Below are 15,641 nucleotides of genomic sequence, written 5' to 3'. Positions count from 1 at the left end.
GCAAATTAAATTATCTGGTATTTCTGACTGGTTGACAGGCAGGTCTCCAATATACAATTAACAAAATAATATAAACATATATAAATTCACTTAGAATAAATGTTTTAGAATATATATATATATATATATATATATATATATATAAACACACACATAAAATATATAATATAATTTTTTTTTACATACAATTCTAAATGTAATCCAGTTTGTCAATCACGCCGATTCAGGAATGGCTGCAGGGGGAATGCCTGAGTTGTCAAAAAAACTCCCAAAGCATGAGGTTACCACCATGCTTCACAGTTATAATGGTATTGCACATGTGATTAGCAGTGCCTAGTTTCTTCAAAATTATTTTCAGATCTATGAATTGTCTTTTTTGGCTAATTACGGTACTAATTTTTACCTGAATATCTTTGACCTGGTACACCTCCTTAGCTCTGTAGCATAGTCTGGCAGTATGAATCTGGGGGCATGCACATTTGAATAATTAAATGTTTGTTTGTTTAGGTTTTTTTTTTACTACGTACCCCCAATTTATCTGGGCCTCTTGCTTTCTTTCTAAACCAGCATCAAATCTTGAGAGGTTTAGGTATAAATTCATACGCATTCATCATACTTACTTTCTTAAATACTTAATTCTTCTGAAATACTAAATACTTTGTTCCACACGAACAATCCAAGTTTAATCATTATGAACACTTGAAAAAAATACATTCTGGCAACTGAGTCAAAGAAAGAATTTCACAGGATCTAATTAGTCCACATGCCATACATTGTTAATTTCCAGAGTTACCTTAACAAGGCTGAATGGGTTCCTATTGTGTTATGTCCAGTAAGAGAGAAAGAGGCACTGTGTGCCACGCAAAAGCAATTGATCTAATTTTCTGCTTAAAAATAAACCAATAAGTCACATGTATTTGGGGTATAGTAAGTTGGTTGATACATAACCACTCTGAGCTAGCTGGGTAAAAATATCACTATGATTCTAGACATAGGTTTCTCTCTAAATAAGCACATATAATCGATTAACAGTCAAGTTAAGAAGGAAAATATATGTTGATATTTTGAGTTGTGCCACTTCATACTGTATTGCCAGCAGGGTATTTCACTTTCTAGGTGGTCATGAATTCTAAATGGCGAAAAATCTGGAAAAATGATCCAAATCAGCCATTGTCACAGCTTGAAAATGTTTAACTCTGAATGAATTCCCCCAAATTTGTCGCTTTGGAGTAAATAACATTGTATGTGACCACTAGATTTTTAGACATATATGTCACTTTACCCCTTTCCTATTCTGTTATTACTCTTTTTTGGAGTATATCCCAAAGCAATAATTCTGAAAAATCATCCAATGAGACTGTATGATTGAATGTTTAATACAATATCAATAATGAATGTAAGTGAAATAGGCAATATTTTGGCCGCACGTGTTTATTGTGAGGAATTCATTAAAAGGTTATTCCTCTAGACTGTAAGCATGTTTGAGCAGGGTCTTCCTCAGCCTTTTGTTCATGTAAGTTTTTGTAATTTTCTCATTTATTGTTAAATCTCCTCCTCTTATAAAGTAAAGCGCTACAATATGTCAGCACTATATAAATGCTGATAATAATAATAATAATAATAATTCCAAGCATCTGAACCACTACAGCCCACTTTAGTAGTTATGATGCCAGGGGTACCCTGGGCCAGTTTCCCGGTAACAAGATAGACCATTTTTTAATGATTTGCCCTCTTACCAGGGTCTTCACTTGTCGTCGAGTGTCCTCTATAGCTGGTGAAGTGCATCAGGCTTCTACATAGATATGCACAGAATTTACATTTGCCAGCACGAAACTAATGATGGCACAATTACGATGCCAGAAGTGTAGTTACACTTCCAGAAGCAAAGGTATTAATCTCTATTGATTTAGATCAAAGAAAACTTTGATTAATTGTCTATCTACTCCTTTCTAAATTGATTGTGCGCATGTCTCCTGGAAGTAAATCACACCGAACACATTGCAGGTTTATGAAGAACTCCAGAGTGGCCTTTATTGCAGGGGGTGCAATTCCCTTTTAAAGAATAAATACATTCAGTATACATTCATCAATTGGTTAACAGTCTAAGGGGTCTTGTCTAAACCCACCCTACTGGGAGTGACCCCAGCATCATCACATGACATTTCTTTGTATCCCAGCCCCATTCCAGCTCCATTTTACAACACGTGGCATGTTTCTATAGAGCTTTTAGTTGCACAAAGGAAGTGGGGGAGGAGTTAGTAAAGGAAACTGTTCCTTTAACACAGGAATTTGTTACACGAGGCTTGCTCGATGGGAAGGGGGGAAGGTAGGAGGATGGGAGGAATTTGCAGAGGAAATAGTTACTGAGCACACAGAGGGGGGAAGGGAAGCTTTTACTCTAGCAGCCAGTTTTTACACAGTGAACACAGAATAGGCATTTTATCCATAACACTATATGTGCGTTTCATAGCAAAATGCTGCATATACAGACTCCAGGCACCATGATCACTTCAGATCACTGAAGTAGTCATGGTGCTTGGAGTAACCATTTAATCATCCCTTATATCAGTTTCAGAATGATTCTATAGTTGGACCGAGACTCATTTTCCAATTCATCAATGATATTCCTCAAATAATTAGCAAACTTATTTCAGTCTGTAAAACCCTCCCCCCAAAAAAACAACAAAATCATTCACAGATACCATTTTATTTCTAAATTTAAATAATGTCCATTTTATTGTAGGATTGAGTGTCATTTGTATGAATAAATTGTCCTACCTATGTCTCGGAATCGGCATACTCCTGTCATTGGATCGTATTCCTGAGTGTCATCATCAGAACACAAACAAAGGAAAGAACCTTCCACATTTTCGCAGCGGGCTTCACCACAAACTCCGCTGAGCATTTCACATTCATTCACATCTGGAAAACAGAAAACGGCAATTTGAATACATTCTTTCTTACTGACAGCTTTCCATCTCTATCCTTCAAACTTTGCCAGCAATGTCTTTAGGAGCATCCAAGTCTCCAAGACAGCTAAATATTGTTAATGCTGAAACTGTAAAATAAGGTTACAGAACACGTGCAAAATGTAAACTAGTAGAGAAGAAGAAATTGTTTGCTTCTTCTGTTCAAGCCGTGTGAGAAGTCACAATGCAAGAACTATTTTCTATCACAGTCCAGCAAATTAAATTATACTATTTACGAAATTAAGTTATTTTTATCTTTAAAAGAGCTAACTAAACAGAAAGTTTGTTTACTTTTTAGTAGAATATTCTTCCAATAAAGACGATTCCTGCTATAGGTGTGATTTGATTAAAGAAAAGGCAGTCTGCCCTGAAACAAATATTGTATGTACAAATGCATGGGGCTATTAAAAATATTTTATTTGACTAGGAAAAAAAGAAACTCGAATTTTCTGAGTAAACCTAAAAATCTTGAGCCAAAGTTAGTGACTGAAAAATTAAAGAATGCACAAAAAGCACACTATGTTAATTATTTTCCAAGAGAGTAATAGACCCAACATAAAGAGTTAAACACAAACTGACAGACAGAAAGACACGTGTCAAGAGTTCTCCAATTCCAAATGGAAGAATAAAAATCAGAATATGACATCGCCTCTCAGTGTGAAAGAATGTTGGCTTTTGATCCACAACTGAGATCATGCAATTACAGAACAATATATGTGAGCTTCCTTTTCTCTGTAGTGTATGTTTATTTTACCTATGTTGACTTCTGAATTAAACTTCTTGAAATTCTTGCTACATGTTACCAACGCATTTTTGCATGATGATTGATCGAACTAAGATTTCATATTTCTTCCCCAACGAACCATGACATTTAATGATAACACCCCTGGGACAATAAACGATGATAAATCTTGTCTTCCTGGACAAAAAAAATTTAGAACTCTACACAACCTTCTACACAATGACTTCTGTTAACCCATATTGGGTATTTTCTACATCATATACAGATGACAAGTACCTTTACACAATTTCAGAAAAAAATCCACTTAATGGGCAACCAGGAGCATGCAGGATGCATGTTTGTAAGTATGCATTTTTTGTGTGTGTCTTTATGAGTATTTTGCATTAATGTCTGAGTGCACGAGTTTGTCATTGAGTCACAATGTCTGCATGTGTGTCTCATCATTACTGTGACTGTTTATATTCATGTGTATCTCTCTGCATAAGTTCCAAATGGTTGCATTTTGGCATGCATCAAGTTTTGTTTTTGACTCAAGCCCTAAATATTGGATCCAAGCAATGCCCCTGGCCATAGCAGTAAGGCAACTTCTTAGAAGCCGTCTGTCAAAAGTGTGATTATGTGTACTTTGACAGACTTTGCAGAGATTTAAAAACAAACAAACCATAAAGCATATTTCGGAAAATGACACATTAGCTCTCTCTTCCTCCACACTTTTTCCTTTCCTGTGCATCTAAGGCAGAGCATGGTTTCCAGGTAACTACAAATCACATATTACAAAACAACCATTTATTATAGATTAAAATCTCTATAAATGTCTTTATTCAGCTTAAATCTCTATAAACGTCTTTATGCAGCTTACTATCTCAATAGACATTCATCAAGTTAAATGAGGTAAGCTTTCCTTGCCTCTACTTGAAACACACTACGGTTCTGGTCCCCTGTTGTGATAAAGATTATATTTATGCACAGAAATACATTATTTGTTCAGTTTGGTTATAATGGCACAATGAATTTCTTTCACACATGGAAAAACATATATAAAAGATTTAAGGGAGCTCCGTTTATGCTTCACTGAAAAGTTTAAAGCAAAATTAAATCTATGTTTCTTAAAAAACATATTTAAAAATGTAATATATGTAGCAGATGTTAAACTGGGGGATGACAAGCAAAGTTTGGATGACAAGTGGTCCTTTTTGTTTTTTTAACCTTTAATCTTTATTTGAAAAAGATTTTGTCACTACATAGTTAAAAAAAACACTGAAATAAAAAAATAAAAAAAACATACAATATGTCTCGCATTAATAGTTTGAGTTTCATCCTAGCTAATTTCCCCCAAACCTTATGTTTAATTTGGGACCATTTGCAGAATAGTCCCTGTAAAGGATACTACATCATTATGAAAAACTTGCTGTAAAGGAGGAGCAAAGAAACAAAAGAACTCTTCATCTTCCTCTCTTTCAGTCTCTTTCATAAAGGAGAGGTTGGTGGGAGTGGGACGTTGGGGAAGTTGTGGGAGAAGAGGAAAGGAGAAAGAGGTGAGAAAGTTGAGTGGGGGATGGTGTATACGTAGTGGAAGTAGGATGTATCACTGGTGCGGCACGCTGCCTTCTTCCTATGCTTTGCATGTGTGTGTTTACATTGACTTCCAGTATAAAGGAATTCATAATTTTGTGGCTTTCAATAAAAATAAAAGTATAGATTTTTTTGCATCTAGAGAGAGGTAGCATGGTCCCGTGATGGTGGACACTCCCGGAACGAAGGTGAGTTCCCTGAAATCTCATTTGTTTGTAAGTCCTTCCAGTAAGATTCTATTTTCGGGCAGGACCACATCTCCAGCACAAAGATGAGCTGTCAGAAAAGACTCTGTGTAGCATCTCTGTGTAGGTCTCCTGATATTTAGTACCCATCATGCTTTGATGAGTTTAGATAAGAATTTTAGACCACTTTGTACCCGAGAACACTGTCCCCAGCATCTCCTCCCAGTGCTTTCAAAAGACCCCTTGCTGTGGTTGTTGTAATGTAATGAGAATACTATATAACTATATAGACTCTACAGCCTTCACTGCAGAGTCTCATCTCCACACACAGGTCCTCATCCGTAGTTAGCTACCTATCCATTTTTTGCCTTTTTTTGGACTTGTTGTAGTGTGCTATCTGCACAAAGCAAACTCAGTTAGGGTGGTTGTTTGGGGTGTCACCAAGTATTCCAGTTATGCCAGTCTGGTGTTGTCAAGACCACTTTTAACCCCTTAAGGACACATGTGTGACATGTCATGATTCCCTTTTATTCCCAAAGTTTGGTCCTTAAGGGGTTAATCTAATTTGTGCAAAAGCAGCATATGGTTTCTTTGATAAAGCTTGGAGAAATTCATTGTCCCCTAAACCCTCAGGTATTTAATTTTGTCTTTGCATCATTTAAAGGAAAAAACTTTTGTCAGACCTTCATTCAACCCCTGTAGGACTGTTATATTCAGCACTTTGCTGCATTCAGCTTGAGGCTAGAGAGCAAGATGTATGTTTGAAACGCAGCCAATAAATTTGGTAGGGTGATGCATGGTTGTTCAATAAAAAACTTATCACTAGCGTACGATGATAAGAGAAGACTGAGCCTTGAGGTACCCCCTCACAGAAGCATTGAATAGGAGGAGTTACCAGCAAATGACACAGAAGATAAGAGTGGACCCAAGAGAGAACAGTTGGAAGCATTGAGAAAAGATTCAAGTGTCAGAGCCACACTGGGGCTTTCCACTGCCTTAGCTTCTGCCTGAAACCTAGGGCCAGTCAACCCAATCAAAGATATTCTAGATGTCTGTGGACAGGAAGAGAATACAAAAATTGGCCATGCTAAATGAAGAACATTAAAGACTTGTAAGGTGTTATCCCTCGCCTCCCTCCCCGGGATAAAGTTGCTTTGATCCGGATGAACTAGGCTCTGAATATGTGATTACATTCAAGTGGCTAGGGCCTTAGCAAGAAGTTTAAAGGTACACTATAGTCACCAGAACAACTACCGCCTAATGTAGTTGTTCTTGTGAGTATAATCATTATATGCAGGCATTTTCATGCAAACACTGCTCTTTCAGAGAAAAGGCAGTTTACCTTGCCCCTAGGGACACTTTCAAGGGGCCACTCCTCAGATGGCAACTGGAGGTGCTTCCTGGCTCAGTGCTGCATAGTAAGCAGCAGTGCTGTTCAGCATCTTCACTCTCTGCATCTGGACGCTGAATTTTCCTCATAGAGATGCATTGATTCAATGCATCTCTATGAGGAGGTGCCGATTGGCCAAAATGTTGTTTGGCCCACCCCCTTGCCAATTTTAGCCAAACCAAAGCATTGATGGCAATTCTGATGATGTCAGGAATGGGGCGGGGCCAGCACTGGCAGACCAGCACAGTCCTGGAAATAAGGTGAGTTTTATTAACTTTAAGGGAGCTAAGGGGGCAAGCCACCTAAATGGTGGGTTTTGCACCATAGCGTCAGGAATACATGTTTGTGTGCCTGACCCTATAGTGTTCCTTTAACATCTACATTCAACAAAGAAATAGGTCTATAGTTGGCGTATAACTCAGGGCCCTTCCCCTTCTTAGGTAGAATGGTGACGGAGAGTCCGGATTGTGGCCTACCACAATGGAGCTCAAATTGTTGTGACAAGAGAAGCAGTAGAGTTTGAAACTTTTTATAGTACAGAAGAGTGAGTCCACCAGGGTTGGATCTGTTTTAAACTAACTAATTTTGCAGACGGCTATCTTCTAAACAGCTCCCTAATTTGATACCCTTAAATATGGCAACCCCACAAGGGTGCCAATTTAGAGAGTTTTTAACTAAATGGCTTCAAGATCCAAATGAACTTCCGATATGAACATAAACAAACATTTCGGTGGTGCCCAAGGCTTTCCATGAGCAGGATTCAGGCCCAATGCTATCCATGAGCAGGATTAAGGCCCCACCACATACTCGGGCAGGGGAAGGCAGTGACATTATGTTAAATGGTACCATGAAGATTGGCAAAATTATAGGTAAAGGCAGATGAAGAAAATGTTTATGTGTGACAGAACTGCTTTAACTTACAGTTTCTAAATGTGCATAATATTGAGAATTGTTTCTTAAATATGAAGAGAATCGCTTAGGTTCTCTTTGTAAAGAGTCACATTGATTATAAGGATTTTATTGCAAATTTGTAATGTATTTATTAACTCTTTAGAGGAGGCACATAATGACCCTATGACATAATAAGTGGAAACAAGTTTTAATTTATTCATTTGTGCAACCCTGTGTAGAGTGGTGAATAAAATTGGAATTGTATATTCTTGTATACTTAATATCTGCATTTTTTCATGCAGACTAAAATTACAGGAAATTATTAGCCATCATTGCTCTAATTTATTGAAAGACAGTTAATATTATACATGTAATTATATATGCTTTATTTATTTGTAGGTTTTTTTGTTTGTTTGCCAGACTAAAATTACAGGAAATTATTTATCAAGATTAGCCATCATTGCTCTAACTTATTGAAAGACAGTTAATATTATACATGTAATTATATATGCTTTATTTATTTGTAGTTTTTTTTGTTTGTTTGCCAGAACTGTGTTATAGAAAGTGTCACTCACCCACACACCCTTGCCCATCCAAAGAGTCCTGATACCCCTGGTAACAGAGGCAACGATAGGAGCCATCTGTATTTTCACAAAATCCTTGACTTCCACACTGAATGGAGTTAATACACTCATCAACATCTGTAAATAAGATTACATGAAACAGACATATCACAAATGTAATAAGACAAATCGACTGAATGACATCACAAATTAGTAAACAAGGTAAGTACTTGCATACATAAGCAATTATACTATGCGGTGCTGTAGGCTGTGTATTATTATTATTATTATTGGTATTTATATAGCCCCAACTAATTCCGCAGCGCTTTACAATATTATGAAAGGGTGGCAAATTTACAATAAATGATCAAGTTGGGAAACTGTCCTCAGATCTGGATCATACGTGCGGCCCGGCGAGAAAGCGCTCTAATTCCTGGCTGCGGGGGAGAAGCTAAGTGGGCCACTAGACTTCTGTCCCCAAACGATAATAGCCTACCATTAATAGGCATCGGCTAAACAATTCCGCGCAGGCTCTCTAAACGCAAAGCCTATTTTCAGAGCTCACTATGATGGCTTTGCGACTCCACCTAAGGCAGTAGTTTAAATGGCCTGGGGACTCCCTATGCTTGTCTCGATGCAAATGTGTAGCCCAGTTGTTATCTTATATTAACTTAGCTTACGTTGAACGATTCCATATACATCTGTGTTATGTTATTAAGCATCTATAGGACGTTAGCTCCTGTTCTAACGGCAAAAATAAGCTCTCTGTTTTGTTTCTCATAATTATGCCTAGCACAAATGCCGATGTATACAAGTTAAGCAGCAATTATCTTATTTTATTTAACCTTACGCTAACAATATAGCTGTTTAGCCAAGCTTGCCAAAATATAAAAATGTGCGAACTCTCATGCCACTGTTTGATAATATATCTTGAAATATGCTGTTGTGGCGTCTGTTGATTCCTTGTAACCACATGCACAGCAAAAATAAAGAATAAAAAAAAAAAAAATTACAATAAATGAGACAATTTACACAGTGACACAGGAACAATAGGTAGATGAGGACCCTGCTCAAACGAGCTTACAGTCTAGATGAGGTGGTGTACAAATACACAACAGGGCAGCAAGGGTGACAGCCACCAAACAAGGTGTGTACAATCATTACTTATACCAATGGATTTATAAATGGGACGTTATGGTGTAAAGTACAATATTCCTAAGTATTGAAATGTGTTGTAATATTTAAAAAGTTATATAAAAGGTTTACAGTCATTAAAAGCATATTTAAATGAAATTACTTTTTTTTCCAGGGAAGCAATTGTCCTTTAACCTCCCTGGCGGTCTGATTATGTCAGGATTTTGTTATGTTAAAGCGGTACATTGTTTTTACAATGTATTGTGTGTATTTACACCAGGGGCTCGTAGGGACAAGGTAAGGGATACTACAGTATAATCCCGAGCGTAGCTCAGGATTACTGCTTTTGGTACTGAAATTTAACCCCAAGTCACGCTTGGTATTACCCCCAGGGGGTTAAGCATGAAGCTGTATTGTTTTTGCAAAATAAGTTAACAAAATAGAATTAGCTCTCAAAATACAGCCATGTGCAGTTTATTTTATTATTTATTGCAAATCCTGTCCTGTTTTTAAGTATTTAATCAGGTAAAACTTTACCGTATTCTTTCTGAAGATACATTTTTTGTTCTAATGCTCAAGCCCCTTTGTTCTCACAACTCAGCCTGTATAGCTTCACTTTTAACAATCCTCCAACACCCTTATCTGTGTACTTTGTAATCATTGACAGGAATTTAAATGGACACCATAGTCACCAAAATAAATTTAGCTTAGTAAAGCAGTTTTGGTGCACAGGTCATGCTACTGCCATCTCACTGCTGCATTCTCTGCTATTTAGGAGTTAAACCTTTTAACTTATAATTTATATAGCCCTTCCCTGCATGTGACATTGACAGCCTTCTTGTAAAGAGTCATCTAATGTTTAAACTTCCTTCATTGCAAATTTGGTTTACTTTAGAAATTCTTATCTCCTGATCTCTTAATAGCTTGCTAGATCATGCAGGAGCCTCATGTATGTAATAAAAGTTGCATTTACAGATCAGGAGATTAAAACCTTTACAGTATGTAAGATCTTATTGAAAATGAAACCATTTTGTTTTCATGCACGCTGTTTGTTACAGCAAGGGAAGGTGTGGCTAGGGCTGCATAAATAGATACAAAAGTGATTTGACTACAAAATGGCAGATAATTGAGCAGTGAAACTTCATCATGATCTATACACAAAAACTGCTTCATTAAACTAAACTTGTTTTTGTGACTATAATGTCCCCTTTAAGTTTCAGGTGTATTATGATTAAATTAAAGCACTACGGAACAAGTTAGATCACTGCTTTGATTTTCAGTTAGTCAATTTTTAAACATTTTTTTTACAGTTTTCATTGTCTAGTAAAATGCATGTCTTCTTGTGGGACTGACATAAGTAACCGGGAAATTCCATACATTTAAAGTACATATTTAAAACGGTCTTAGACCTCTGTTTTGTGGAATTCATCTATATATAGGCATTTCCAAGCTTTTAAAATCACTTTCTCGGTTGAAGGTTACAAGAAGTAAAACTGCTTCCTCCCATTAGAATTACACACTTGTCGAGTTTAGTTATGGCATTTTATGTGTGTGTGTGTTTTTATTGTTATTTTACATAAGTAATGCATTATAAGTAAAGTTGCAAACAAAGCAAGCATGCTATGTTAAGCACACAAAACAAAACTGATATTACTGCAGCATATAACACAGTAACAATATTTTGTTAAAGGTATACTGCAGTGTGCTACAGTGGCGATGGTACCATGAGCACCCTGGCACTCCCTCTCTCAATGTAAGTAACAAAACCTTGTAGAACAGTTTAACTTCTTACCAGGGGATAGCCACTCCCCACTCCTTCTCATCAGCTTGGAGAACCGGTAGCTTATTTTTAGCTCTCCTTAGCTAAGACCAGTGCAGGTCTAGCGCATTCACAGCCGATTAATCTCAGCCAATGAGCTAAGCCTTACACTGCCAGGTTTAGCTCAGACAAAAAAACATATGGCTCTGGATTGATTTGGCTATTTACTCTGAGGGCAAACTGAATAAAATAACTGGCACTCAGTATACTATAACAGTAAGAATACTTTGGTGTAGTACGTTTTGTGTCGTGTGAAGTTAGACATAAAGCACACTGAGTATGTCAAACTTGCGGCATGCTCAGTGTACTCAATATGATTGTGGCCCGTCTGCCCTGACGCTGCTTTGTGCTGTCGCTGCGACCAGCTGCAAGACAGGAAAGATATTTCCTGACTAATTCTTGTCTTACCTTCCACGGCCACAAGAGGGCAGAGCGTCTGTCTGTCTGCAGAGCAGGCTAGCCACTCCCCCTTCCTTCCTGCCAGAGGAGAGTCTAGTCTGCTTGAGCAGAGCTGGAACTAGAGGAAAGGCGGCTCATGTTAAGGTTACGGGAGGAGGGGCTTGTGGGACCTTCCTGTGTAGTGTGTTAAATAGGTGAGGGGGGCAGTGTTTTAATTTTGGGGAGGGAGGTGGCAGTGTATTAAATTAGGGAGGGGGAGGCAGTGTATTAATTTGAGGGAGGGAGGGAGGGAAGGGATGGTGTATTCATTTGGAGAGGGAGGGGGCCAGTGTATTAAATTGGAGGAGGGAGTAGGCAGTGTATTCATTTGGGAGAGGGAGGGGGCCAGTGTATTAAATTGGGGAGGAGGGCAGTGTATTAATTTGAGGGATGGAGTGGACAGTGTTAATTAGGGCAGGGTTAGGGTCAGAGTATTCAATTGGGGGAAGGAGAGGGCAGTGTATTAATTTGAGTGGGGGGGGGCAGTGTATTAACTTGAAGGGGGGGGGAGTATTAATTTAGGGGAGGAACAGGGCCAGTGCATTAAATTGGGGGACGACAACAATGTATTAATTTGAGGGAGGGAGGGGGCCTGTGTATTAATTTGAGCGGGGGTGCAGTGTATTAATTTGAGGGAGGGGGCAGTGTATTAATTTGGGGGAGGGAGAGGGCCAGTGTATTAAATTGGGGGAGGGAGTGGGGCAGTGTATTAGAGTGGTGGGAGGGGGTGCAGTGTGTTAAATTGGGGGAGGGCAGTGTATTAATTTACGGAGTTATAACATCTGTGTCTCCATGACTACAAAGTGTGTAAATTGGGTGTGTTATGATGTGACTAAAATACCAGTAATCCTAAAGCCACATAGTATAGTAGCAATAACCTCCTATTTTTGTACACATTACATTTCTGTACCAATTATGGTAGGGATACACATGATCTGGCTTCATGAAACCTAATGTTTGCTTATAACCGCTTCCACTGCAACACTTATTAGCACACTACCCAGGGGCGTACCTAGAGCATTTGGCACCTGGGGCAGGTCCTATTTTTTGCAAAATCCCCCCACCACCCCCCTCTACTTTAAAATGTAAAAAACAACCACAATTTTTTTTTTGTATGTAGCACTGAGCAGTGTTTGTGTGTTTGAATGTTAGCATGTTTTTGTATGGAGTATGTTTCAGTGAATGTAGTGTGTTTGTATGTAGTGTTGGCATTTCATTTGTGGTTTTTGAATGCAGTGGTGTGGTTATATATAATGGTGGGGTTTGTATGTAGTGTTGGTGTTGAAATGCACGGGTGTATTTGTGCGAGATTCTGATAAGCACATATACACACTGACACACATGCAGATACATTTACACTCATACAGATATATAGAAACACAGACACGTACTGACACACACGCAAACACACTGGCAACTCTAGGAACAATATATAAAGGGGGGCACATAAGATACAACAGTCAAAACTGTTTGGGGGGCACTAAAATGTTTCACTAGGGGATGGGGTAATGTGCTGTCATTGACTGTCTGACAACAAATTTGCATAGAATTCACATTAGCCACCCAGATTTCTTGTTGTGGGCTGGCTGACACCTCTTAAAGGGACACTCCAGGCACCCAGACCACTTCTGCCCATTGGAGTGGTCTGGGTGCCAACTCCCACTACCCTTAACCCTGCAACTGTAATTATTTCAGTTTTCATAAACTGCAATAATTACCTTGCAGGGTTAACTCCTCCTCTAGTGGCTGTCTACTAGACACTTCCTGGTCTATAGCATGTCGCTAAAATCCCCATAGGAAAGCATTGAAAAGCATTTTCAATGCTTTCCTATTGAGAGGTCTAATGCGCATGCGCGGCATTGCCGCGCATGCGCATTAGGTCTCCCCCGCCGGCGGGCGTGATCAGTCTCCCTCTGGTAAGTCACTGAAGGGGTTTTCACCCCTTTAGCAACCGGGGATGGGAGGTGGGAGGGAAAGGGGACCTGCAGTGCCAGGAAAATTGATTTTTTTTTCTGGCACTGGAGAGCCCTTTAACTTCGATCTTTGTTTATTTGATAACTCCCCTATGTGCTATCCTTGCTCCTCTATTTGCTATCTCACATAAGGGCACAATCACAGGCAGACTGTAACATAGTTACAGGCAGCATCACACAGTCACAGTTAGACAGTCACACACACTCAGTGACATGCAGACAGTCATACACAGTCACACACACAGTCACAAGCAGACAGTCACACATTGGCAAAGGCAAACAATCACACTTGCAGGCACAGGCAGGCAGTCAAAAAAGCAGTCATAGGCAGGCAGTCACACACAGTCATAGGCAGACAGTCACACACACAGTCGCAGACAGTCACAGACACAGTCACAGCCAGACATTCACACACACAGTTACAGGCAGACTGTTACACACACAGTCACAGGCATTCACACACAGTCACAGGCAGACAGTCACACACACAGTCACAGGCAGACAGTCACACACATAGTCACAGACAGTCTCAGGCAGAAACTCACACACAGTTACACATACAGTTACAGGAAGACAGTCACACACACAGTGACACACACACACACACACACACACAATCACAGTTACACACACACAGAGCACACACTCTTACTTACTGGAGGAGGAGTGGAGTCACTGAAGTGCCCGGTGACTCCTTCCTGCTTCCCCTCTGTGTACAGCAGTAGCTTCAGCGGGCGGAGGCCGCATTTAGCTCTGCCCCCACAGTTGATTTGGCTCCGCACCCATGGCTGATTTTGCAAGGCCCACAACTCTCAGTGCAGTACTCCTGATGTACTCCTGACCCCTGCGTATGTGAGCTGTGTCGGCTGCCGGCGCCCCTGCTGCTATGGCCCACTGTGAACCTTGGGCGGAAACAAGTGGGTGTGATGGCTGGATTAAAGACTATAATCATTTACTGAACAGTACGCAAACTGTTATTGAGAAAAATGTGATGAAAGTTGCCATTTTTTGGAGTAAAGCTAAAAAATGAAATAACAAAAACCTTTGAGCATATGTAAAATTATGCAGCACAATTCAGAGTCCTGGTTGAATACTCACTTATAAATATCTTTCTGAAACTGCTATAAAGTTTTAAAAACCTACAAAACAACTTAAACTATTACAGAATGATATAATATAATTACATATATTTTATTGAGTGACCTGCAAAATAATCTATAATTGTGGGGGACAATATTGAGTTGCTAGGTTACCCCTTGGATTAATAGCTGTTTATAACAAATAATCAGAATTTTAAAATGTTACACTTTCACCAGTGAGTAACCTCTACTTTTTCTCCCCCTCGAGGGGCACTGTTTTTAAAGTGCATCTGTGCATTACCTTATTATTAATGTTATTAGCCACAGATGGATTTAAGGTCTTAAACCAGATCCTGTAAGACTATTAGCAATCTCTCAATCCAGATAGCAGGTCTCGGGTAAAGACCTTTTAAAAGTAGAAATGCATCTACCAGATGGTAAAAAGATCAATGTGAAGTCTACGTTACACATATCTGCTAACAAATCTCTAGTGAATCCAAAGCTAAAACCACTTCACATCACTTCTTGAAATACCAGCCAAAGTAGATAAATATTTAAAAGCAGGTCTATGGTCAACTAAGTTAAATGCTCTTGCAAAAACTGCTGGAATATAATTAATCTCCTTTAATGTTTTACAGGAAAAAAGTGAAAGGCAATTCTGCTCGAGTGTTTTTTAACACAGGCTTGATTTCTACTGTGCAACATCACGTACTACAGTCATCAGGAACATCGCTGTCACTTATAAGCACTTCTCACCTTTCTGTCCTGTTAAGTAATACTGACATGAAGATCCAAACAAAAGATGCCGGAAAACTTTATGGCTGGCCAAAAATTTATTTTTTTAAAGGAAAGGCACAAACCTTGGAACAAAGTTACCATGTGTTAC

The 15,641-nt window shown here is 38.9% G+C and overlaps 1 protein-coding gene across 2 annotated transcripts in view; it reads right to left on the bottom strand.

The window, feature by feature from the left end:
* LTBP1 (latent transforming growth factor beta binding protein 1) overlaps nucleotides 1-15,641 on the bottom strand; it is a 395,779-nt gene that overhangs the window by 40,734 nt on the left and 339,404 nt on the right. For both annotated transcript variants that reach the window (XM_063443116.1, XM_063443117.1), the window contains 2 exons: nucleotides 8,325-8,450; nucleotides 2,779-2,922 (listed from right to left, as the gene is read on the bottom strand). In XM_063443116.1, coding sequence (XP_063299186.1) covers nucleotides 2,779-2,922; nucleotides 8,325-8,450 — 270 coding nt within the window. The remainder of the gene's footprint in view (nucleotides 1-2,778; nucleotides 2,923-8,324; nucleotides 8,451-15,641) is intronic.

The sequence above is a fragment of the Pelobates fuscus genome, chromosome 2 (assembly GCF_036172605.1).
Source record: "Pelobates fuscus isolate aPelFus1 chromosome 2, aPelFus1.pri, whole genome shotgun sequence".
Lineage (NCBI taxonomy): Eukaryota > Metazoa > Chordata > Amphibia > Anura > Pelobatidae > Pelobates > Pelobates fuscus.
The sequence above is the reverse complement of the archived record's forward strand: the minus strand, read 5'-3'. Positions and strand labels throughout refer to the sequence as shown.